The following is a 22,264-nucleotide window of genomic DNA, read 5'->3' on the forward strand; positions in this document are numbered from 1 at the left end:
ATATACCTATAAATGTCGTTTCTATTTTTTTTTTTTTTTTTTTACTCGATTGAAGTTGATAAAATTAATTTTAGACGTTGAACTCCATTTGAAATGGTCCAAATGTTCGAAGACAACGGAACAGGTAAATTAAAAAAAAAAAATTTGCCTCGAAGTGTATTTTTCTTAAAAATTTATAAATTAAGCTGTATCTAAAGAGAATTCTGTGCCACATAACTTCTTGCTAGAGGATTAGTCCATTCCCTTCAAACAGATTCTTTTTAATATTGCATAGTAGTTGGTAAAATAATTGAATTTTATGTATGCTTTTTAAAAATTTTAATCAAGAGTAGTCTACCTCTTATATTTTGAGAAACAATATATTGACCTAAGGACATGAATTTCATATACTGACCTTTTAAATTTCATGTTGTTTCTATCTTGAAGGCAATCTGTTTTCTTTTCATAATTGAAACAAATATTCCTTCCCTTTATTATCCTTGTTCTACATCTCAAACTTGAGTCATAGGTAACAATGTGAACATCTATTCACTCATGTAATGATTATCTTTTCTTTTCTCCAGAACTCCAATTCAATCAAGATGATGGAGGCCCTTGAGCATTAATAATCTCATGAACAGCTGAGAAATCGAGGTCTCCGAGTCCCATGCTTCTCGCTTTCTTGAATGCCTGATTACAATTATTTAAAAAGAATCAAATACTTAACTTGCTGTTCAAACAATAGTAATTTCACTATTCAGCTTAAAAACCGTTTCTTAAGATTTTTATTGTTACGTAGATCTTAAATTTGGGTTCAAAGCTCAAGTAGGCTTTTCATTTTCGTTTTCGTTTTCGCTTTTTTTTTAAGATTCACCTTAATCACATAGATGCGAAATATTTGTCACCAAACGGAGAAAAGGGCACGCCCAGACTCATTTTACAAACAGCTAGGCATGAAACATGACTGGGTACATAATTTGAAAAGAAAAATAATAATAAGGAAAAAAAAACATGATTTACCTCATTCGCCGCTGCAGCAATTGGCATCGACACAGAATGTTCATCCCCGAGAGAGAGCGCTAGTCTCATGTCCTTTTGCTGATGCTTCAGAGGGAACGCGGGAGAGTAGCTGCTCTTGATCATGGTCGGTCCTTTCATCTTAAACATGGGATTAGCAATTGCACCCAAATCCTGCCAGAAAAATCATCCTCTCAGTATTGGGTACCATTTGCCGATAATCCTCGGTTAGTGATTCTCTCTTACCAACACGTCGAGAAGAGTCAAAGGATCGAGTCCACTTTTCCCAGCAAGAGCAAGACCCTCAGAGAAAGCATTCATCATGCTGCAACAACAAAAACAGAAAACATGCATGCTTAGTAATCTAGAGTGAGTTGCGCATATGAATTCGCAACCAAGAAAGTATTGTTTGACAAAGAAATTTGATTTATCAACGTATTCCAACAATTTAAAAAATTATGGGCAGCAATTAAATTTGGGATGTATAATCTTGTTTAATTCAAGAACAAAAAGCTCCTGAATGAGCATTTATTTGACAATCATCAACGGAAAGAAGCACGTAGATCAGAATCAGCATCAATAGCTTTGGAGATAGGACTCTCATATTCAATGGCTCTATTACATCATTTACGTTCTTCCAGCTGAATTGGCTGTGTACATTTGAAGAGGTCCCATTAACATAACTTCTTGACAACAGTACATTTCTGGCGTACATGAAGTATCAACCATCTCTTAATCCAACTAATTTTGCTTTGTCAGAAAGTTCCACTAGAGTGAGACTAACAATGGAGTCTATGCTCTTTCACTATTCTACTAAACATCCTATCACCCACTACCAGATAAGTAACTTGTTTCGGGATAGTCTGCCTTAGAGCACTTATTGGTTTGCATCCATTTTTCTAATAGCTTGTCTCACCATTTTTTCATGAATTTTTTTCACAAGTGAGAGGGACGGAAGAAATCCTGAAAAATGGAGTGGGTAAAGTAAACCTAGGCATATGAATTTTTTTCACAAGTGAGAGGGATGGAAGTAAATCCTAAATGCATCGAACTCGTCCTCGTACTTGATAAATATACAGGAAGCAAAATACGGTTAAAGAAAATAAGATTAGTGGTACGTTGAAAGGATAGTTCACGCTCGGCCGGAGGATTTTTGGTCTTACATCTAAGAATTACCATGGCCAAAGCAAAGAAATTACCTGCCCATGACCATGTTGACAACTAGCTTCATTTTTGCACCATTTCCTACTTCTCCCAAGTAAAAAGATTTCTTTCCCATGACCTCAAAGGCAGGAGTCGCTGCATCGTATAATTGCTGCGTTTCAAAAGACAAATTGTGCAGATTAGAGCATGCTTGTGTTGTAGATTAAAGAATACTTCAGAATTTCAAGAGCTCTAGTTGAGTATATCAATTAAATATGCACGTCCTTGGGCGCGCACAATTTCGGAATAATGAAAACAATTACAAGCAAGTACTACTGAGATTCTTCTCCAAAAGTTTGAGCAACTGATCACATGTCACCCAACTTATCACAAATGCTTTCAATACATCAAAAATACAATATATATTTATGAATAGGAAGAAACTGATCAACATAGGCGTAATACCTTCTCAATAGAAAAATGGTGTTGCTGATATTTAAAAATCTTAGTACCTTCTCTCCTGCAGCAAGGAAAATTAGTTGGCCATCCTCTGCAGGCTTTTTGCTACCCGAAACCGGAGCTTCAAGAAAGAAACCACCCTTTGCAGAAATCGCCTATAAATACCTCGTATAAACCATTTTAAGCTTATCCAAATCAGTTACAAGTTGACCAGAGAAACAGGTACAAGCAGCGACGAATATAGCTGTGTCTTCTTTTACCTAATAATAAGTTCCACTGAAAACGTTTTCTAATTATCATCTCTTCATGATCCTACTCCACTATTTGTCATAAAATCTAGTTAATCGAAGTTGTTACCAGGAAAATATATTTGAATCCGGTTTAGAAACGTTCACTGCCAAAACTGAAGTTCTTTTCGCAGTATAAAGTCACAAACCTCACTTATCTTGGTAGAAGTGTCGGAATCAACTGTCGAAGCGTCTATATAGCCTTTCCCCGCACAAATCTCCTCGAGAACGCCGTCTCTATCGAAGACTACCTGTGCAATTCGAGTTTCGACGATTAAGAGAAGATTATTGAAATTTTCACACAGAGGTAAAAAAAAATAGCACGAACCGAAAGAGCAGCACGAGGATCGGATAACATCGCGATGGTGTACGTGCATTTCTTGACCACCTCTGCAGGGGATTTCGCTGCCGAAGCACCGTGCTCCACAAGCTCATCGCACTGAACACAACATAATCAATCAATCAATCAATCTCATGTTTGTCTTTCATTCATTCCAAACAGCTGATTCTAAATCTATTTCAGCTACAACATATAAAGGATATGTCTAACTGATTTGGATTGCGAGATTTATTTTATGTAATTTCATTACAGTGAATCTCAACGATCTTGAGCAGAATATGAATCAATCAACCGTGAAGAAAAGCAAATAATGGGGAAATATTAGGCAAACGAAAGTGCAGACCTTAGAAGGAGATCTGTTCCAGACAGTGACCTTGAAGCCATCGCGGAGCAGATTCAAGGCCATGGCCTTTCCCATTATCCCTAGCCCCAAAAACCCTACCTCCATTTTCTTCTTGCTTCAGAAAACCTTCTTTCTCCTTTTAGCTTTCTCTAAGGTGAAGAGACAGTGTATGTATGTAGTGATAGTACTATCTATAAAATATAGAGAATGAACTTAAACAATTCATTTAATTAAATAATAATGCGGTCCACGGGCATGGAGTTGTGTTTTGCTTTGTATGTGATTGGATTGGATCATAACACAAAAGGCAAGATGCGTGCCACGTGGCATTCTTAATTTTTTACATTCCATTATTTTGGGAATGAAATTGACAGAAATACAGCACTACGGCTGCAGCAGCAGCATTGTCCAAGTGGCTGCGTGTAACTGGTTCGCTGATTAAAATGACTACTAGAATCTTATAGGTAGCAGCTAAAAGATGCCAAATTTTTACACTATCATAAAAAATAAAAATAATTATTTTCTCTATCCACATCATTTATTTTAGTATCTTACAAAAAAAATAAATAAAAAAAAACACTCCAACAAAAATAACAACAAAAGTTATTTGAAGTGATTTTCCCTCTACCCAAATTAGTGGTGTGTTTTATTATTTTATTAATATTTTATAAAAAAAGAAATGAGTGTGGACATCAGGTGTTTGAAAATGACACCATTATCATAATCATTACTATCCACAATGTTAAGTGGTCTAAAAAAAGGTGACATGAGGTTTACAATACAAAATTTCTCTAGTAGTATTTGAAAAATGTGTGATATATTCGGATCAAGGTAGTGTTGGTGTTGGTGACAAGTTACTATCACGATGGTAGCTAGCATAGACGGAACGAGCCACTTTGCACTTAAAGGAACATTCTTATTTTAAAAATGAGTTTGATTTCATTTTGTCGGATGTACTAAGTTAGTCTATCTTCTAATTTTTCGAGAGTAAAGTTGTCTTATAATTATTAAAAACAAAAATCAACATCATATATAGCGGCTCATGATTTAATTAACAACTCATGCTTAGACGATAAACTTATTTAGTATGATATATTCCTCTTTAGACCTAAAAATGAATAAAACATCAAAATTGGACTTGTGATTTACACTCTATCCGAAATTAGACTCATTTTCGGACAAAAATACTCCTAAAACTATTTCAACTTGTGTAGTCATTGCAAATAATCCAAACCATCGCACCATTGAAAATAATTGCAACGAATCAGAAGTCATTAAAATTAATGGCAGCGGCGACTCCCTTTGTAGTCGCTATTGACGAAAATCATTTAAACGATTTAAACCTATTGAAAACCATCGTAATCCATCACAAACCATTGCAATCCATCGCAAATAATCTCAAAAAATTAAGGATCCATTAGAAAAATAGGCAACTTGTACGTTTGATATTATTAAATGACCAACGTTTGGTAAATTTTAGGTAAATAATCATTTTTATGTATTTACAAACGTAAATCTTAGATAAATAGTCACCTCCATATTTTAAGCCACGTCTTTATTTACGGCTATTTACTTAAGATTTATCAAACGTTGATTATTTAGTACTGTCAAATGTTTAAGTTGACTATTTTCTTAATTTTCTAAAAAAATTAAAGTTAATGGAATTAGGGGAAATAGCGACTCATTTTGTAGTTACTATTTTTTAGGGGTTTTGTAGTTATTGTTTCCAAAGAAGAAGTTGTTCTTCAAATTTTGCGATGGTTTTGCGATTATTCGTGATGATTTGTGATTGTTTGCAATGAGATTCAATATTTTTTTTTCAATGATAGAGTCAAAAATGAAAAAAGAAATTGGTTTTTTTTTAAATTAATTTTGCGCGTATTCAGTGGAGATCACTGAAAATCATCATAGATCGTCATAGGTAATCAGAATATCATCGGTGGATTATCGGAATAATGAGAACCGAGAGAGAGTTAGAGAGATAAAGAAGCGAAAAAAATTGATTGGAGGGGTATTATCCAAAAATAAGACACGAGTCCAATCTTATAAATATTGTAAATAATAAGTTGAATCATGATATATGTTTTGTTAATCCAAGTTTAGAAAATAAAACTTCTCTCCTGTAACATGATTAATATTGTATTTCTATTTCTCGTTTAAACGAATTGAGTTATTAACCGAATAAAAACATAGACAGGAGTTAGGAATATCATAACCATGGCAGGCAGAGCCAGAAGCGGAAGCAGGAACGAGTCAACTCTGACCCGGGCGGTGAACTCGGTGTTCCGATTTGTTAGAATCGCCGAGTTCGAGATTCTCTTCGTGCTCTTCTTCCTCGTCGCATTCTTGATCTTTAAAGATCTGGTTCGTACCTTAAAACCCTAGTTGTTATCTGATCTCCAATTTGTATGAGCTTTTTGGTCAATTCGAACAGCATTTGTGACTAGTCTGGAAATGTTAAATTTAGATTTTAACAAAAAAATGCAAATTGGATGGTCAATTAGCGCTTTAATCAACGAGGATTTCCTTAATCCAAGAAAGTAGAGAATTTTATTTAGTTTTTGCTCAGGTTTAGATCTTGTTATGCTCATTTATCACTTTTGGATATGTGTTGTTATGTATGATTCCTGTGATTATTAGATTGTTTAATTAGTCCTCTGAAATTAGCTTGGCCTCTTATCTGCAAAGGTTCTCTTGAGCCTTAAAAGACGAGAACTTTTTTTTTTTTTTTTTTCTAAAGAAACATCGGGACTTTATTCATTCAACACGGCTTAGCCGAAAGATAGACGAGAACTTATCGTTTCTTTCTCTGTTTGGATAAATGATATCGAATTTCTGTCGATTCTCAGACTCAATTAAAACTTTCTTACGGTTTTCTATGTAAGCACACACTCAGGGTGCCTGAAACCTTGTGATACAGTTATGGTAGTTTGACTCGATTTAACGTTTCACTATTTGTCAATCCTTAAATCATTTATCAGTGATTCGAATACACTATGGTATGGAATAGAATTTCCTTGGATCTTTAAACTAAGAAGAGTTCCACACATTACATATGGAATCGAATTTTGTTTGGTCTCCATACTAATTATGTATTTTTTGTTTCCGCGTGATTGATCACAGACATCGAGACCAGAGTACAATCAGATCCTCGTGAAAAATCCGGACGGAGATTTTTGGCCATTCTAGTCAGTGATTCTGGGGATCATAATCAAACCAACGATCAGCCATGAAATTTCTTGGTAGTTGCTCGCTCTTGGAGAAGTTACTGTTGTCGGCCATCAACTTCAGGCTTCGTTTAAGCTTGTATAGTTACTGAAAGTAATAGTAGAGCAAGTGTATTACTTGATAAAGTTCCCATACGTTTAAACACATATATGATCTTGGCTTGTATTCAACTACTGTTATCTTTTCAATGCTTACTTGGGGGAAAAGTTAGCCTTTGTTTATGGTTTAATTTTTGTTTGCTCTTATTGTTTCATCACTTGATTTCTCTTTTTTATTTTAGCCGGGAACAGATATCACCAAAAAATTAAGTAGTATGACCGAAGTATCTTTATCCAAGTATTTAATAAATCAACAGAATAACATGAAATTTCTGAAACAAGAATGTTATCATAGAGTTTTCCCTCATTCATGGCAATAAAAACCAAATGTTGGGTACAAAGAGTGTCGATTTTCTTACACACAACAAATTATGGCAATGGTAACCAGATAAACTTACACACAACAATCCAAAAAAAAAAAAGTCTAGACGATAGTCTTTGCCCAATTCCAAGTTTTTTTGTTGTTTTTTTTTTTTCTTTCAAAATAAACACTAGTCTTCTGTTCCATTGCACAAGATAATTCGGATATCAATCTTTCTTGGGAGCATCAATCTTTCTTGGGAGCTTCGGTCAGAGCCTGGGCCGTAGAGGCCGAAGCAGAGCACCCAACCAGTTTCTCAACCGAAACTTTATGAACATCGCGGCGAACTCCGATATCCGTCATCAATCTGCTAGCGCAATACACGCTGTAACCCACGACCGCGAGACCGGGCGTGCTCGTCGTGAGAAACCTGAGCGGAGCCGAAACAACGGCACTGGTCGCAGCAAGTATCGAAACAGCCTGACCGCTCCGACCCACACTCAGGCTCGTGAAAACTAACAAGCCCGTCTTGCAGTAAATCGCAAAGTCCTCGCAGTTGTTCTTGAAAAGATCATATACTCCGAACCCTTTCTCGAGGAGAAACTTGGCGCGTCGGAGGACCTCTTCGGGCTCATCGGACTTGGCGAGCGTGCACGTGCCGCCGCGGGGCTTGGCGAGGAAGAAGGCAGGGTTGACGTTGTACTCGAAGCGGTACAGGTTTCCGCCGGAGAGGAAACAGTCGAGGCAGGACTTGATTACACCGTCCAGACCCGATTGGTCGCCGCACCTCTGGCACGGAGTCCCCAGAGAGTTCGCCGTTGATGATGACGAGCTGTATATGTAGCGGTCCAGAAACGTCCCCGTCCCCATCTCGTGCCCCGCCCCTCGGGTGTAGTGAATCACGCTCTCGTCGCCGATGTAAATCCCTGAAATAGTACTTGTTACATGGGTGCTTAATAGACATAGTTTATTTGATTTATCTATTCATATAGATTATAGTATAGAGACGCAAAGTTCTGAAACCGGTCTTGATGGTAAGTTTTAGAGCTGCTGGGAAATTTAGCTGCTTCGACATGGCAAACATGGACATAATTTTGGAATTTTGGTCTCGTTCCTCTCATCCCATGGAAAGGATTGACAATGGTGAGAAGAACGTTTGCTATTTCAAATCAAATGTTAAACTGTGGCTTAGTAGCTACTGACATCGAGCACATTCGTTAAACGGAAAGTCAGGGCAGACAATTTTGTGGAGCAAGTCTTGCTAGGAGTTTTAGAGCTGTCAGGCAATTTAGCTGCTTCGACATGACAAACATGGACATAATTTGGGAATTTTGGTTTCATTACTCTAATCCAATGGAAATGATTGACAATGCTGCGAAAAACATTTTCCATTTCAAATCCTATGCTAAACTGTTGCTTAGTAGCTACTGACACTTTATTCTCCGCATAAAGCGAGCACATTCGTTAAACAGAAACCCAGGGCAGACAAATTTGTGAAACAAGTCTTGATAGTGAGTTTTAGAGCTGCTGGCAATTAAGCTTGTTTGACATGACAACTATGGACATAATTTGGGTATTCTGGTCTCGTTACTCTCATCTCACGGAAAAGGATTGACAATGCTGAAGAACATGTGCTATTTCGAATCGAATGTTTAAACTGTGGCTCAGAAACTACTAACATTTTATTCTCCACACAAAGTGAGCATATTCGTAAAACGGAAACCTAGTCCAGACAATCTAGTGAATCAGAAAAAAAAAAACAAAAAAAACAAAACAAAACAGAACAAATGACAGGAAGCAGAAATCTCAAACATCTCCAAATTGACTACATGATTGATTAGCCGATAAAACCTAGAAAACCTAAATATAACCTAAATCTAAGAGTCAAAAGTTCACAGGAGAAGAAGAGAATGAGTACCGTGGTGAGCATATATATAGGCTTGTCTCCATGAATAAACATGATCGCCATGTTTGAGTTCGTCTCGCCCGATTTTGTTGGACATTACACCCATACTTTCAGATTTCTGCTTCCAATCTTCTCCGATTAAGCGAAAGAGAGGAAATTACTTTTCTGAGTTTATAAGCTTTGTGATTCGGAGTTCTTGAAAAGCGAAATGGGGAAGCAGTTATTGTTCAAGGTTTCGGGATTTTAGGCGAACGCCGAGGCAGGGTAATCGTTTTCTTCCTTACTACGTCTTTTGAGTATTTTCGAATTAAGATTTATTCTCTTTCCGATGCTTTTTCCTTAATATTATACTTTGTACTCCAATCGTTTCTATTAGAATGATTAAATTTAATTTATTACGCGCATCTCCCGCAAAGTCTACTCGGATAACGACGCAATTTGTAATCAAATTATTATTTAATTAAAAATGAGTAAATTTTACATTATTTTGTACATTGCTCTTTAGAAGATGACATGGATAGCGTCCTGCAAAACCAGACTATATCCACGTTTTTCATATTTATTTATTTTTAATAAGTCTAGATCCTAGTAAAAATTTAGAGGGTGTTGAGTAACTCATAATTACTTTTTTACCCATTTAATATTAAATTTATTAATAAAAATAAACAAATCTAAAAAAATACTTGAAAAAATTAAATAAATCTAAAAAAATCTTAAATTGATAAATACGTACATTAAAATTTGTTTAGAATTCATAAATGTAATAATAATTTCAAGCGGGTAACGTATGAGTAGGAACCTGAGTAGAGTACTTAAAAAGTATACCCTACTTATACCCGTATAATTTTTAATGGATAATACTCGTATCCTACCCAAATTAAAATCAAATCTATTTTCCCCAAGAAGCTTTATATTCTAATAATTTTTGTTGTTGGTATATTTTTTGTAGTATTTAGTTACGTTTATCTAGGTTTGTAACCTAATTTTCTCTATTTCTACACACCTCTTCATATTTGGATTTAATATAATGTGACATGAAAAATAATTTTCATCCAGGTTAACCGATCGCTGATGTGAGAGAAGAGTGGGATCACCTGACATGTGAGCCCACCTCTTCTCTCACATCAGCAATCCGCTGACCGCTAATGTATACCACTGCTCGACATATACAGTAAGTTGACTAGGTTTGTAATCATGGATTTATAGCAAGATTACACTGCGTTTATCTATTGTTTATTCTCATTTGTATAGTAATTTTCATTTTATTCAATTTATTTGTTGTTACGTTATTCTATTAAAAATTCGGAAGTGGACTCTTCTTGGCATTTTTTTTTTTAAATGACAGTTCTGTTGTCATTGGGGATTGAACTCACAACCTTCACTTTAGAGGTGGTGTGAAATTACCAACTAAATTATACTAGATACCACGACTCTTCTTGATATTATTGAGTAATTTATTCGACAAAAGAGTATTCATTAAATTAGTTATTACAATTGACTCATCTCTCCTCATGGTTACACTCTTTGTGACATACATAGCAAGATTTTGTGTATTTAAAAGGGAAACTCAAGCTCAATGTTACCTCACATTTGGAATTCAAGCTCCATGTTGAACATTTTAGGAAATCCAAACTTTTGGGTAAGTAAAACGTCCAAAATATCCTTCCAAAAAATCTCGAAATCAATAGAAAAATGAAAGCGAAAACTTCGAAATCACTAGAAACATCTACCATGAGACAAAAGATTTTCTTTCTAAAGAGATTCTATTTGGAACTATATGATTTTGTATAATATGATTTTACCAACTCATGTTTCTTTGTATTAGACCCATTATAAAGAACTCAATCATGATAGATCTCTTGCATTTATGCTTGCTTGAAAGTAAAGAAAAAATACGAGACATCATGAAGGCAAAACCTTCAAAACGATTAGAAAGATCAAAGAAAAAAAATTTAGAATCACTAGTATCTGAATAATCTATTTTAAACAAATTTGATTTCATTTTTATATTTTCGAAGATCTTGCATTCATTTTTCTAGTGATTTCGAAATTCTTGGCTTTATCTTTTTAATCGTTTCTAAGTTTTTTTAACAATGGTATTTTAGGCATTTTACCTATCCAAAAGCTTGGTTTTCTTAAATTGTTCAACATAGAGGTTGATTTTCAAATGTGAAGTAACACGAAGATGAAGCTTGGTTTCTCAAGTTTCCCACTTAAAATTTCATTCATCAACTATCATTCATGGAGCTCACATAGTGCAAGTATCGAACAAAACATGACTTTGGGCAAACGATCCCAAGAACGCCAAACACGTCCTACATTGTGAGCACAATCTCAATATTTACGACTAAGTTCAATGCTCCGTAGGTTGTTTCGATAGCCGGAAATCCAAGGAGGCGAGATGCTGCGAAAATCGACATCATAGTTTCGTTTTGACACGCCAAAGTGTCCGTGTGCTTAGAAATGGTCAATAGATATATCTCTTCTCTTTTGCTGATTTGGCAAGAGACTGGGCTAGCAATCAATTGTTGAGATAGCAGACTTCCAAAACCATGTATTCATATTTTCTACTGACTATATTTATCTTGATGTTTACTTATTTTCCCTTTTCTTTTTGTAATACAAGCAATGGTTCCATTCCAATACCCATAATTCTTAACAAATCTCTTCCTTAAAAGGTTCAAAGTCATTAATCAGATCAGTTTAGTAAGAATCCTTTTTTTGTAATAAAGAGACAAGAAGACACATTTCGTCTCTACAGATCAAATCCTCTTTCTCAAAGCTCAAGCATATAAAACAAACAAGCTATCACGGCTCAAAAAAAAAAAAAAAAAAAAACCGCGGCCACGCGGAACGCAAAAGCGATTTCAGCCATCACTATCACTGATCTCAAAAACCGAACGCATAATCACATTCGCACGAGAAGCTCTGCTTCTGCGACGCTGCTGCGCCGAGTTTTTGTTGCCCGAGAAAATCCCGAGATTGTTCATGGCTGTGACGAGGCGTCCCCCGATTTCAGGCCCAGCAATCTCACCGGGCGAAGAAGGCAAAAGAAGAATGCTCGGCCGGGTTCTAACTCGCGGCCCACAGCCATTGTTGCCCTTCTTGAGCTTCGACGTCACTTCTGAATCCATCGGGCTCATTGTACCCGACAATATCTTCTCAGCGGGGTTCGGAAAATATCTCCTAATGATGCTCGTCACAGACTTCGCCTCCGAAGACATTCCACTCGTTGATCTCATCGCCGAACCACCGTTGGCTTTCGAGTCTTTCATCACGAAACTTTCTCCGTCTCTCTTCTTCTTCTTCTTCCTTCTCCTCCTCGGAACTTTCGTTCTCGATTCTTTTCCCTCCAAAGGATCTACGACGCCACTGTCATTAGATATCCGATTCTGATCAATGTCTTCGGTGACCGAATCGACACATTTGGATGAAGGCCTGGCTTGTACGTGAAGAAACCAAGCCCCTCGGACTCCCTCGAAAGCGAGCTCGATGGGGAGCGAGTCGGGAAGGTGATACAGAAACGATTTCTTCTTCACCTGTACCATTCATTCAACAAAGCACAACTCCCACGTCACGCCCAAACAAACGAAATAGAATTAGTATTTACATGAGAATAAAAAATAACAACAAAAAAAAAACAAGTGTACCAGTAGTCCGTACACTTCAATCTCCTTTGATTCGGGGAAGCATTGTAAGTGAGCCGCCTCAAGTTGCTCTACGCAGGGAATCAGATATGAAACAATCAGATTCGTAAAAAAGAAAAAGCCTTTTCAATCAAAGTTTCGTTCTTTTTTATTTTTATTTTTATTTTTTATATTTGGGTTCGGATTACACCAAGAGAGAGAGAGGGTTGTTACTCTTGAAATCGCGAGCGGGAATGTGGGGATGAACAGAGAGTGCTATGTGAGTGTTGAGATTGGTGTCTGTGAAGATTGGGACTTCAATCGTTGAATCCATGGTTCACTCGCCCATACCCACCACCGTCGCTGATGGGCATTCTACTCTACTCCCAAAGCAAATGTTTTAAACCCCAAATATTAAAAAAAAAAAAAAAAATTCCAAAGCAAAAAAAAAAAAGCGTCCGTGTTATTCAGTTTCACTGGCCGGACCGTCCAATCACAATTTTGACCCGCACAAATGACATAAAGTTTGAGCGGAGACGAGTTCTTCATTTTGAAATGACAATGATTATTGATTTCATCCATCCGCAAATGCTTCAACAAAATCGTTTTGTTTACATATAATCTTTTTTTTGTACACTTATCGGATATAAAATGTCCAACACGTCAGTATCAATGAAATCGACAGATGTACCTGATTTTGGAGCCGTACACGAACACCCATCATTGTCTTGACTCGGTACCTTTTCTTTTCTTTGGGATCGAGTGGGTGGTGGTGGCGGAAGAGGGGGCTCTGCCTGTTGTTGAGTCGGTGATGGAGCCTCTATCGACAAAATAATCGGTGGCGGAGGGCATCAGGGTTGGGATGTCGGTGTCGCTTGGGCAAAAGTATTGATGTCATCCAGCCCAACAGTATCATTGACGAAAGCCTCAGGACTTTGTAAGTCCCATTCCGTGACTCCGGATATAAGACTCGGCATGTTTGGAATGATCCTGGTTCGATTGCCAGCATATCCACTCTCGCTTGTGTTTGATGTTGGAGTGGATCCAACGCGTGGAGAAGAGGTCCAATCCACTTTTTTTTATCCTCAAATGACTCTTGACTAATCTCAAGTACAAAATTCAACTTCGTCCGGTTCTGTTCGTTCTTCCTCAAATGCAAATAACATCGCAAACTTTCATTGTCTTCTATGGTTGGCGGTATAAGCCCGTTAGCTTCATGTTTAACGCCGATTGAATGCGTTGCAGGGGTCACGTTCAACTGAGCGTAAAATGTTTGCATCAAACTTGGGTAATTCAAGTTGGTAGACAACAAAAGTGTAAGAGTACTACCCTCTTGGTATATACCTGGTTGTACTCATTTCTCACTATGCTTAACATATAGACATATTTCCGCCACCCCTGTATACGATTGGTCACATTAGAAATAAGTATTAAAATAAAATTGTTAACATCGAAATACATCAGGTTTGTGACAAAGTGCATCCAGTTCGTGACATATTGATTGTGTCAAATTTGGAAAGAAATAATTGATTGAGAGTAGTTGGAGAAATATTAGGAAATACTGATTGAGAGTGATTGGAGAAATAATTATTTCTCTCACTTAGCTCTAGTTCTAATTGTGTCAAATTTGAAGTTTTGGATTATATTTGATAAGTGACATCTATTTGATATTGTTTGTGTCGATCTCCCCTAAACAAAATAAAATCTATTCAAATTTATACATGTAAAATTCGTGTTCGTGTCTATTTATTATTATTTTTTTTTTACATTTTTCATTTTTTTTATTATTAAAAAAAAAATCATTTTTTACATTTTTCAGATGTTCTAAATATCACATTCATTTTCCCTCAATTGCAAATGGGCATTAGACAGTTAAACCATTTCCAAACAATATGGCGAGATCAACATTTATCCTTTATCACGGTGAAATCTAGCTCTGTTCTCAAGGGTCTAAAACCAAGCCATAGTAGCCTTTTTTTTTTCTTTCTTTTTTTTTTGTTTGGCCGAGATAGAGAGCGAGAGAGATCTGAAATGGTAACTAGAGTTTCGTACCACCACCATAGAGCGACTACACACTCAACTTCCAGATTTCCCTCAAGAAAATCACCTCTCGCCATTTCTTTCACAATCTTTTGTTTCTTTGTCTTTTCTATCTTCGTCTTCCTTGTTTGTACAAGGAATTCCTTACAAGATGAAGAGCAACGGCATTTTTTCCCCGGAAAATCTCAATCCCATCGGGTACGTCCTTCTCTCTCTCTCTCTATTATAATTTGTTATTCTTTTCCGATTTGAGAATTGGCGTTCGCTTTTGTTAGGCTAAGTGTGACTGAGCGTTTTTTTATTTTATCGATCTCCACATTTTGAAATGAGTGTCGCTGTGTTCGCGTAAGCATTTTGTAGCCATGATTCAGCTAGACTGTAAGGAATAGTCTGTAGATGAAAAACGAATAGAGGTTTATTCATGAATTTGTGAGGGAAATATAGATGGTACGAACGGTTCTGATGAAACTCAAACTTGTCTGGTTTTTCTGTACGTTTCAAATTTAGTACTTGTGTAATTTGCGAAGTCTAGGCAAATTTGAAACTTCACTAAAACTTCAATAAATCTACTACCTAAGATTCTCTAGATAGATTAAATAACTGGTATTCTCTCTAGCCTTCAGTTTGATAGGGCAATAATAAGACATTTAGCCATCTTCACTGGCCGAGAAACGTTGGAATGGCAATCCCGGCGAGGAAAAATTAAAGGTTAAAATTGAAAAGTTTGTTTTGAATAACTTCAGGCCCGAAATATGTGCTCGAGAAGCAGAAACAAAGGAATGAGACAAACCTGTTGCTAGAACTTTTTTTAAAAATATAGCTCGTAACGAGCGATGAAGAATCAGCCTTTTAAACTATTCGTCTTTCCTAATTGACTCCTTTCATATTTATTCAGGATAGAAAGTCTGATCTGTTTCCGACCCCGAAAATGGACGGGCAACTTTGGGATGCTCCTTTTAGTTATGGTTTGCATAAATGCGTAAAACCAACAATGAAATATAAGGGTAAGAAATTCGTTTGCCAAATATGAAATATAACAAACTCATAAGCATGTCATAGAGGAAAAAGTTAGTGCACTGGGTCAGTATTGTATTTCTTTCCATAACTTGAGATACTTTTTTTTCCGTTTCAATTCCCAGCAAAGTTGATTATCAAAGTTTTTAACTAATGTGTTGTTTGACTGAAGATAGAACGATGATGCTTGTAGATATATCAGTCGACTAATGTGTTGTTTTCGGCAGTGCCTTCGTTAAGTTTTCTTCCCTTTGAAATTTACTTTCTTGTGAATGATTGATTTGTCAGCTTTCGCGAATTCAGAGCGTTACATGACTGTAAGAAGCAATGGAGGGCTAAATCAGATGCGTACCGGTGTAAGTATATCCTGCCAACATTAAAAACAAATAAATTAAAATTTTAATGGTTTTATTTTTCCACATATTTTGCACCTTACAAAATCTTTTTGCTCAATTTTATCAAATTTGTGACCTTAGAACAAAACACCTTGATTTCTCATCTGCTTCTTATATGATCACTGAACAGAACTTGTCATAATCATTTTAATCTTGGTTATATATTTACAGAGGACTAAATAATCTTTAGTAAGTTTTTCCTCTTCTCACATGTGTTTAGTGAAACTGGCAGAAGAGAATATTGAAATTTTCAAAGGCTGAAAAATAAACTGGTTATTTGAATAATGCCAAAGTCTGATTATGTTTGCAGGACTTTCTACGTATTGCTGTTGATATTCATATCGAGGCTAGAAAATAGTTGGGAACGAAAACTAAGTATCAAGTAGTGGCAAAATTGAAATGATCATTTGTGTATATTTAAATGTATGCTCTTTGTCGCAATTCGGCTAGTTGTAACTTTGTTGCTCCATGAAATTCATGTGAGAGTAATTTGAAACTGCTTTCTACTATACTGCAGCTTAAGACTTCTCTCTATTTATCTTTGGTGCTTGAAACAAGTGCGCACCTGTTCTGTTTTATATTCGTTTTTGTTTTTAATTTTGGTAATTGATTTGATGTGCAATTTCAATTAAACTTTAGTAATGTAACATATTTATAGATAGCGGACATGGTGGCCGTAGCACGGATTATGAATGCAACGCTGGTCATTCCTCAACTTGATAAAAAGTCATTCTGGCACGATTCAAGGTAGTCAATCACAATTGTTCTCTGTCTGATTTTTTAGGGTTCGTCCATTCACAAATTGTTTTTAGCATTAGAATGTCCTTCAATCTAAAGTTTCTTACTGATTGGGTCCATTATCAGTGTATTTTCAGATATATTTGATGAAGCTCATTTTATTGAGAGCTTAAGAGGAGATGTGAGGATAGTCAAGGATCTCCCTAAGGAATTGGAAACAGCTCCTAGAGCTCGGAAGCATTTCGGCTCTTGGTCCAGTGCTGGTTACTATGAAGAGATGACACAGCTGTGGAAAGATTATCAGGTTTGTTTAAGCTTCTAGCAGATCCTGGACTAGGATACCGTGTTCTTAAATATGTATTTGCCTCAAGATTGTGAATAGTCTGGCTCAAGGTTGTTTCAGTATTTTTCTCGGCATGGCCGTTGTTTAATAAAAGTGTCCCTTGTTTCCTTTTTTTGTTAAAATATGTTGTTCCAGTATCGATTTTTTCCTGTTGAGTGCATTTTTATGTTCATGTCTGTCTTTGGTAAAGTAGTAGTTTTTAATAAGTCTTAATAATTATTTTATTTTCTCACTCTACAGAAGTCAATTTGAGTTAATTGGGTTTATCCCTCTCAGGGACATACTAACCTAGATGGAAATAGAGTAAAACTATTAGATAAGAAGACAATATTGAACGTGTAGATTCCCATGACGGTCACTGTGGAGTGCAAGTGAAAGTCAAAACAAGTAACAATTCTATCATTGAACTTGTCAAATTCCGTCAGAGATATAAGTCAGCAAGTTTATTGTTGAATGCCTTGCAAGGGGCTATATTTTCTTATATTTTTTTAGCACAACTTTCAGGTTGGAATGATCTAGATTCTATATTGTTCAGAGATTTTCATTCAAATTCTCCTTTGGCTACACACATAAAATGATTCATGATTTAGTTTACAACCGGAGAACTGATTGTACCTGTAGTGATTCTTCTTGGTATTAGTTCAATACTTATAAAATAAGCTCCTGTAGGTTATTCATGTTGCGAAATCGGATTCTCGTCTTGCGAACAATGATCTACCTCTTGATATCCAGAGGCTGAGGTGTCGTGCTTTATATCAAGCCCTCCGCTTTTCTCCCCCAATAGAGAGACTTGGAAAGGTCAGATACGATTATTCATTCATCAAGCTTTTAATGTTAGTATATTTGCATTAAATTCTGAGTATTGAATTTCAATTCTAGAGTAACATTTATTTTTTTAAACAAAATATGGTTGATAGAAAAAGAATAAAATAAAAAAACCAGGGAAAACTAATCGGAGATAAAAGAGAAATGGGATCAAGTAAGCTAAAATAAAGTCCCCTTTACATCGTTATCACAACCCAATAGGTATAGCATGAGGAAACAGAAACTGAGCAAAGGTTTCATCATTAATAACAGCTAAAGGACAATCCAACCATTGATCTTGTCCCACACAGACTCAGGAGAAAATCCTTTGTTCCTTTCCCGCCAAATTCACCAAAATCACGCTAAAATCAGAAGACTCTTTAGAAAAGAGAGAGAAAGAGAGTGAAGCAAGTTTGGTCAATTTTTTTATGTAGTGGTCAACCCTGAAACATACAAGTTAATTTTTCAAATACACCCTGGTATAGTATCATAAACCTTCGTAATCATACTTTTACTCAAATCTTGGTGCATTTAAGAGGTCTGCTATGGGGCTTCCTGTTAACTAAGTATGCATGACAGTGACACCACAGAAGCTGGTGGAGCGTCTCAGATCACGTGGGGATAGATACATTGCTCTTCATCTGCGGTATGAGAAAGATATGCTAGCTTTCACTGGCTGTACAAACGGCTTGACTAATGCCGAATCTGAAGAGCTCACAATAATGAGGTGAGGAGATATATATTGCTTTGCATTAAGAGTTACAGATATTAAGATCGTATTAGCAGCTTTTATAATTTTTTTTTTCTACTTGTTCTTAGGCAGAACACAAACCACTGGAAGGTTAAACGAATAAATGCAACAGAACAAAGAGAAGGAGGGTTTTGTCCACTAACCCCGAAGGAGGTTGGGATATTTCTTCGAGCTCTTGGCTATCCTTCATCCACACAGGTTTATATTGCTGCTGGAGAAATATATGGTGGTGACTCTCACATTTCAGAGCTCAAAGCTCATTTCTCGAATCTTGTTTTCAAGGTTTGTTGATTTTCCCTCCCTTACCTTTGCATTGGAGTAAAAATTCTTGGAAGCTGTAATCATGAACTAATAATAGTCGGTGGTGACAGGAAACTCTTGCTTCAAAGGAAGAGCTGAGAGCATTCGCTAATCACGCATCTCAGAATGCAGCTCTTGATTACATTATTTCGGTCGAAAGTGATGTGTTTGTTCCAACACATTCTGGTAACATGGCTAGAGCTGTTGAGGGTCACAGAAGATTCTTAGGTCACTTGAAGACCATCTCTCCGGATAGGTAATAACCTATCAATTGAATTCTTTAACGAATCTGAATTCTCACGTGCTTAACTCTAGTTCGCGAAGCCCATCTCATTATGGGTTCAAGTCGATGATTTAGGTGTCCAGTTGATGAATTATGGTTCCCTTGTTAACATGCTCATTTTTTTTCATCTCTCAAGCCATTAGTTTCATTATCATCAAAACAGAGACTTTCTCGAAAAACTTTGAAATTGCTTTTTCTGTTAGCATACACGAGGCAATTTTTCTTTAGTAGTAAATATAGAATATACTACTATAGAAAAATTGCGAAAAACAATGCATGTTTGACTTTCTCGAAAAACAATGGATGTTAAATTGTTTTTTGAGAAATTGCCCCATTTGCCACCAATTTGTGAAACGGTTGTTTATGAGGATAGTAGTAAATATGAATATACGTTTTACCATTTTTTTCTATTAAGTTATACACAAAATTGCGATCTTTTGGCCCGTCAATTTACAGCACCGTGCTTATTAGGAGATGATTTTCTCTCCCCTCGCAACATCCATTGCAAAGGGGTCGTATTCCGTTTCTTTTTTCATTATTATTATTTTTTTTCTTCTGAAAAATAAGGGTTGAACTTGAAATTGATTTTTTATCCACTATAGCATCATTTCATCAAAAGTTTGTTTGCAATTTCAGGAAAGGACTTATTGAAATATTTGACAAGATTGAAAATGGACAGCTGGAAGAGTCTTCAGTGTCTCGTCTAGTTCAGCTGATGCATAAAAACAGGTAGCGTTTTTGCTTTGCTCCTTTCATTTTATGAGAACCATTTACTCGATCGGAAAAGTATTTCCTTGATTGTCCTCACCAGATAATAAACTAGGATAGGTAAGTGTTAGACCCGGAAGGGTAAATTAGTGGTTTATTTATAATACAAATATTTATTAGTATAAATGGGTCATTGGGGCGAGTCACAAGAATGATTAATTTATTCTCTTAGTTTTTTCACCTCTCCCATAGTGGACTAAGTTTATCAACAAAATTTCCGTTTGTGTTTCATAATTACCTAGGTCGTATAAAGAACTTAGTTAACCCCCTTCAATTTAAGAAAAAAATATACTAGAAATTATGTTTGAATTTTTCAATGAACTCAATAATGCAACTTAAACTTTTGTGGTAATAAAAACAACATTTTGATGCTAACAGGCATGGAGGTCCGAGGAAGAGAAATGGCCCGGTGGCGGGAATCAAAGGTCGAGGACGCTTTAGGACCGAAGAGTCATTTTATGAAAATCCATACCCGGAGTGTATATGTAACTCAAAGAGGCAATCTGAATGACAATGTACAGGTTCTGCACATATTAACTGAGAGGGTCAATATTAAGGCTTAGTGCAAATATTTTTGAGTCACTAAACTAGTGAGGATCTCCGGGGTTTATTGAGTTCTAACTACACCGAGTTAGCCAACTCTCCGATGCGATCTATGGTTTTGAAGTTCAATATTTCTTCTCTTTTCTTTGGCAATTCTTATTGTCGTGATTGTCCTTTAATAAAATGATTCGGATGATTTATTTGTTTTGGACGAGAAAAAAAATATGAGATCCATGATGCAAAAATTGTAAATAGAATTTGTAACATATAATATACGTGATTCATCATTTCAACACTGCTTACCAATGAAAATGACGACCACTGCTCCAAAAAAAATTAGGTGTAAAAAGTAGAGATAACAAGGTATAAATACATATAGTTGAACAGTTTTTATATTATACTAGATATAAGATATAAAAAAAAATGCATAGTGTGATGGAAACAATGCTTCATTACTATAAGCTGGTGGCTATTTTGAGTGTAACTAAGCGTGCGCGAGTGTATATATATATATATATATATATATATATATATATATATATATCTACGTAGTATAAATATGGATGATTCTTAATATATGGATGAAGTTTTACTGTTCATAAGCCTGACCCAATCTATCACTTATCACTTCTACTTCTAATTGACTTAAATTTGTTTATTACATAATTTTCTTCCTTTTCTCCCTCAAAGAGACTTAAATTTAACCGTGTACCACAAGAAAGAAAGGAAAACAACACTTTAAATTCTTGTGTGACAAATTAGCTACATTAAGCTAAAAAATATTAGTATTCTTAAGGCTCCGTTTGGAACCCGGAAAATAAGAGAGAAAGTGAAAATAATAGAGAAAATGAAAATAAAACAGAAAATAATAGAAAAAGTCAAAATTCTAATTGTGTTTGAAAGTCATAGAAAATATGAGAGAAAATTGACGGGAAAGTAACGATAAGACTAGGGACGGAGCTAACTCAAGTCTAGGGTGGGCTCTAGCTCCCTCCCCCTCAAATTTTTTTATTTACATTTTTTGCCCATTTTAAAAAAAAATTACATTTTTTACCCTAAATATTTACACTTTTGCCCCATTATTTTTTTAAAAATTTTCATTTTTACCATGAATTTTTTTTAATTATAGCCCCCTAAATTTTTTTATTTACATTTTTTGCCCATTTTTAAAAAGTTTTACATTTTTACCCTAAAAAATTTACACTTTTGACCCATTTTTTTTTTAAATTTCATTTTTACCATTATTTTTTTTAAATTAGCCCCCCTAAATTTTTTTATTTACATTTTTTGCATATTTTTAAAAAGTTTTACATTTTTACCCTAAAATTTTTACACTTTTGACCAATTTTTTTTAAAAAAAATCATTTTTACCATGATTTTTTTTAATTAGCCCCCCTTAAATTTTTTTATTTACATTTTTTGCTCATTTTTAAAAAGTTTTACATTTTTACCCTAGACAAATGTGATCCTCTCATAGACAAATGTGTAGACATTCTCATTTTCCATTTGATTTTCGAAGGAAAATGAAATCCTCATTTTAGTTATACACTTTCCCTCG

At 35.6% G+C, this 22,264-nt stretch overlaps 5 protein-coding genes across 5 annotated transcripts; 2 read left to right on the forward strand and 3 right to left on the reverse strand.

The window, feature by feature from the left end:
- Window positions 1–390: 390 nt before the first annotated feature.
- Window positions 391–3,785, reverse strand: LOC149406870 (glyoxylate/succinic semialdehyde reductase 1-like). The gene is made up of 8 exons (XM_089609432.1): window positions 3,569–3,785; window positions 3,214–3,324; window positions 3,035–3,136; window positions 2,652–2,753; window positions 2,196–2,311; window positions 1,243–1,321; window positions 1,000–1,170; window positions 391–669 (listed from the first exon to the last, which is right to left on the reverse strand). Exons 1-8 carry the CDS (start codon window positions 3,671–3,673, stop codon window positions 577–579), a joined length of 879 nt encoding a protein of 292 aa, XP_089465558.1. The 5' UTR covers window positions 3,674–3,785; the 3' UTR covers window positions 391–576.
- Window positions 3,786–5,476: 1,691 nt separating this feature from the next.
- On the forward strand, window positions 5,477–7,025 carry LOC149406871 (GRIP/coiled-coil protein). The gene is made up of 2 exons (XM_089609457.1): window positions 5,477–5,932; window positions 6,692–7,025. The coding sequence occupies exons 1-2, from the start codon at window positions 5,786–5,788 to the stop codon at window positions 6,755–6,757; spliced, it is 213 nt and encodes a 70-aa protein (XP_089465583.1). The 5' UTR covers window positions 5,477–5,785; the 3' UTR covers window positions 6,758–7,025.
- Window positions 7,026–7,163: 138 nt separating this feature from the next.
- LOC149406872 (NC domain-containing protein-like protein) lies at window positions 7,164–9,477 on the reverse strand. The gene is made up of 2 exons (XM_089609444.1): window positions 9,114–9,477; window positions 7,164–8,121 (listed from the first exon to the last, which is right to left on the reverse strand). The coding sequence occupies exons 1-2, from the start codon at window positions 9,205–9,207 to the stop codon at window positions 7,442–7,444; spliced, it is 774 nt and encodes a 257-aa protein (XP_089465570.1). The 5' UTR covers window positions 9,208–9,477; the 3' UTR covers window positions 7,164–7,441.
- Window positions 9,478–11,738: 2,261 nt separating this feature from the next.
- Window positions 11,739–13,108, reverse strand: LOC149406873 (uncharacterized). Its single transcript, XM_089609477.1, has 3 exons — window positions 12,962–13,108; window positions 12,752–12,819; window positions 11,739–12,640 (listed from the first exon to the last, which is right to left on the reverse strand). The coding sequence occupies exons 1-3, from the start codon at window positions 13,059–13,061 to the stop codon at window positions 11,969–11,971; spliced, it is 840 nt and encodes a 279-aa protein (XP_089465603.1). The 5' UTR covers window positions 13,062–13,108; the 3' UTR covers window positions 11,739–11,968.
- Window positions 13,109–14,612: 1,504 nt separating this feature from the next.
- On the forward strand, window positions 14,613–20,999 carry LOC149406874 (O-fucosyltransferase family protein). Its single transcript, XM_089609469.1, has 11 exons — window positions 14,613–14,965; window positions 15,663–15,771; window positions 16,070–16,137; window positions 16,835–16,923; window positions 17,041–17,218; window positions 17,927–18,055; window positions 18,652–18,788; window positions 18,881–19,094; window positions 19,184–19,368; window positions 20,032–20,124; window positions 20,542–20,999. The coding sequence occupies exons 1-11, from the start codon at window positions 14,759–14,761 to the stop codon at window positions 20,672–20,674; spliced, it is 1,542 nt and encodes a 513-aa protein (XP_089465595.1). The 5' UTR covers window positions 14,613–14,758; the 3' UTR covers window positions 20,675–20,999.
- The last annotated feature ends 1,265 nt before the right edge of the window (window positions 21,000–22,264 follow it).

The sequence above is a fragment of the Urtica dioica genome, chromosome 1, assembly GCF_054948205.1.
Source record: "Urtica dioica subsp. dioica isolate 48M chromosome 1, U.dioica_male_clone48M_v1_H2, whole genome shotgun sequence".
Lineage (NCBI taxonomy): Eukaryota > Viridiplantae > Streptophyta > Magnoliopsida > Rosales > Urticaceae > Urtica > Urtica dioica.

Coding starts and splice junctions, on each gene's coding strand:
- LOC149406874 (XM_089609469.1), top strand. CDS start 14,759: ATGGTAACTAGAGTTTCGTACCACCACCATAGAGCGACTACACACTCA. Junction 14,966..15,662: donor GAAAATCTCAATCCCATCGG/GTACGTCCTTCT, acceptor ATATTTATTCAG/GATAGAAAGTCTGATCTGTT. Junction 17,219..17,926: donor AGCTGTGGAAAGATTATCAG/GTTTGTTTAAGC, acceptor AAGCTCCTGTAG/GTTATTCATGTTGCGAAATC.
- LOC149406870 (XM_089609432.1), bottom strand. CDS start 3,673: ATGGAGGTAGGGTTTTTGGGGCTAGGGATAATGGGAAAGGCCATGGCC. Junction 3,325..3,568: donor GGAACAGATCTCCTTCTAAG/GTCTGCACTTTC, acceptor TGTTGTGTTCAG/TGCGATGAGCTTGTGGAGCA. Junction 1,171..1,242: donor TGACTCTTCTCGACGTGTTG/GTAAGAGAGAAT, acceptor TTTTTCTGGCAG/GATTTGGGTGCAATTGCTAA.
- LOC149406872 (XM_089609444.1), bottom strand. CDS start 9,207: ATGGGTGTAATGTCCAACAAAATCGGGCGAGACGAACTCAAACATGGC. Junction 8,122..9,113: donor CTATATATATGCTCACCACG/GTACTCATTCTC, acceptor GTACTATTTCAG/GGATTTACATCGGCGACGAG.
- LOC149406873 (XM_089609477.1), bottom strand. CDS start 13,061: ATGGATTCAACGATTGAAGTCCCAATCTTCACAGACACCAATCTCAAC. Junction 12,820..12,961: donor TCCCGCTCGCGATTTCAAGA/GTAACAACCCTC, acceptor TTCCCTGCGTAG/AGCAACTTGAGGCGGCTCAC. Junction 12,641..12,751: donor TTGAAGTGTACGGACTACTG/GTACACTTGTTT, acceptor TGAATGGTACAG/GTGAAGAAGAAATCGTTTCT.
- LOC149406871 (XM_089609457.1), top strand. CDS start 5,786: ATGGCAGGCAGAGCCAGAAGCGGAAGCAGGAACGAGTCAACTCTGACC. Junction 5,933..6,691: donor TCTTGATCTTTAAAGATCTG/GTTCGTACCTTA, acceptor GATTGATCACAG/ACATCGAGACCAGAGTACAA.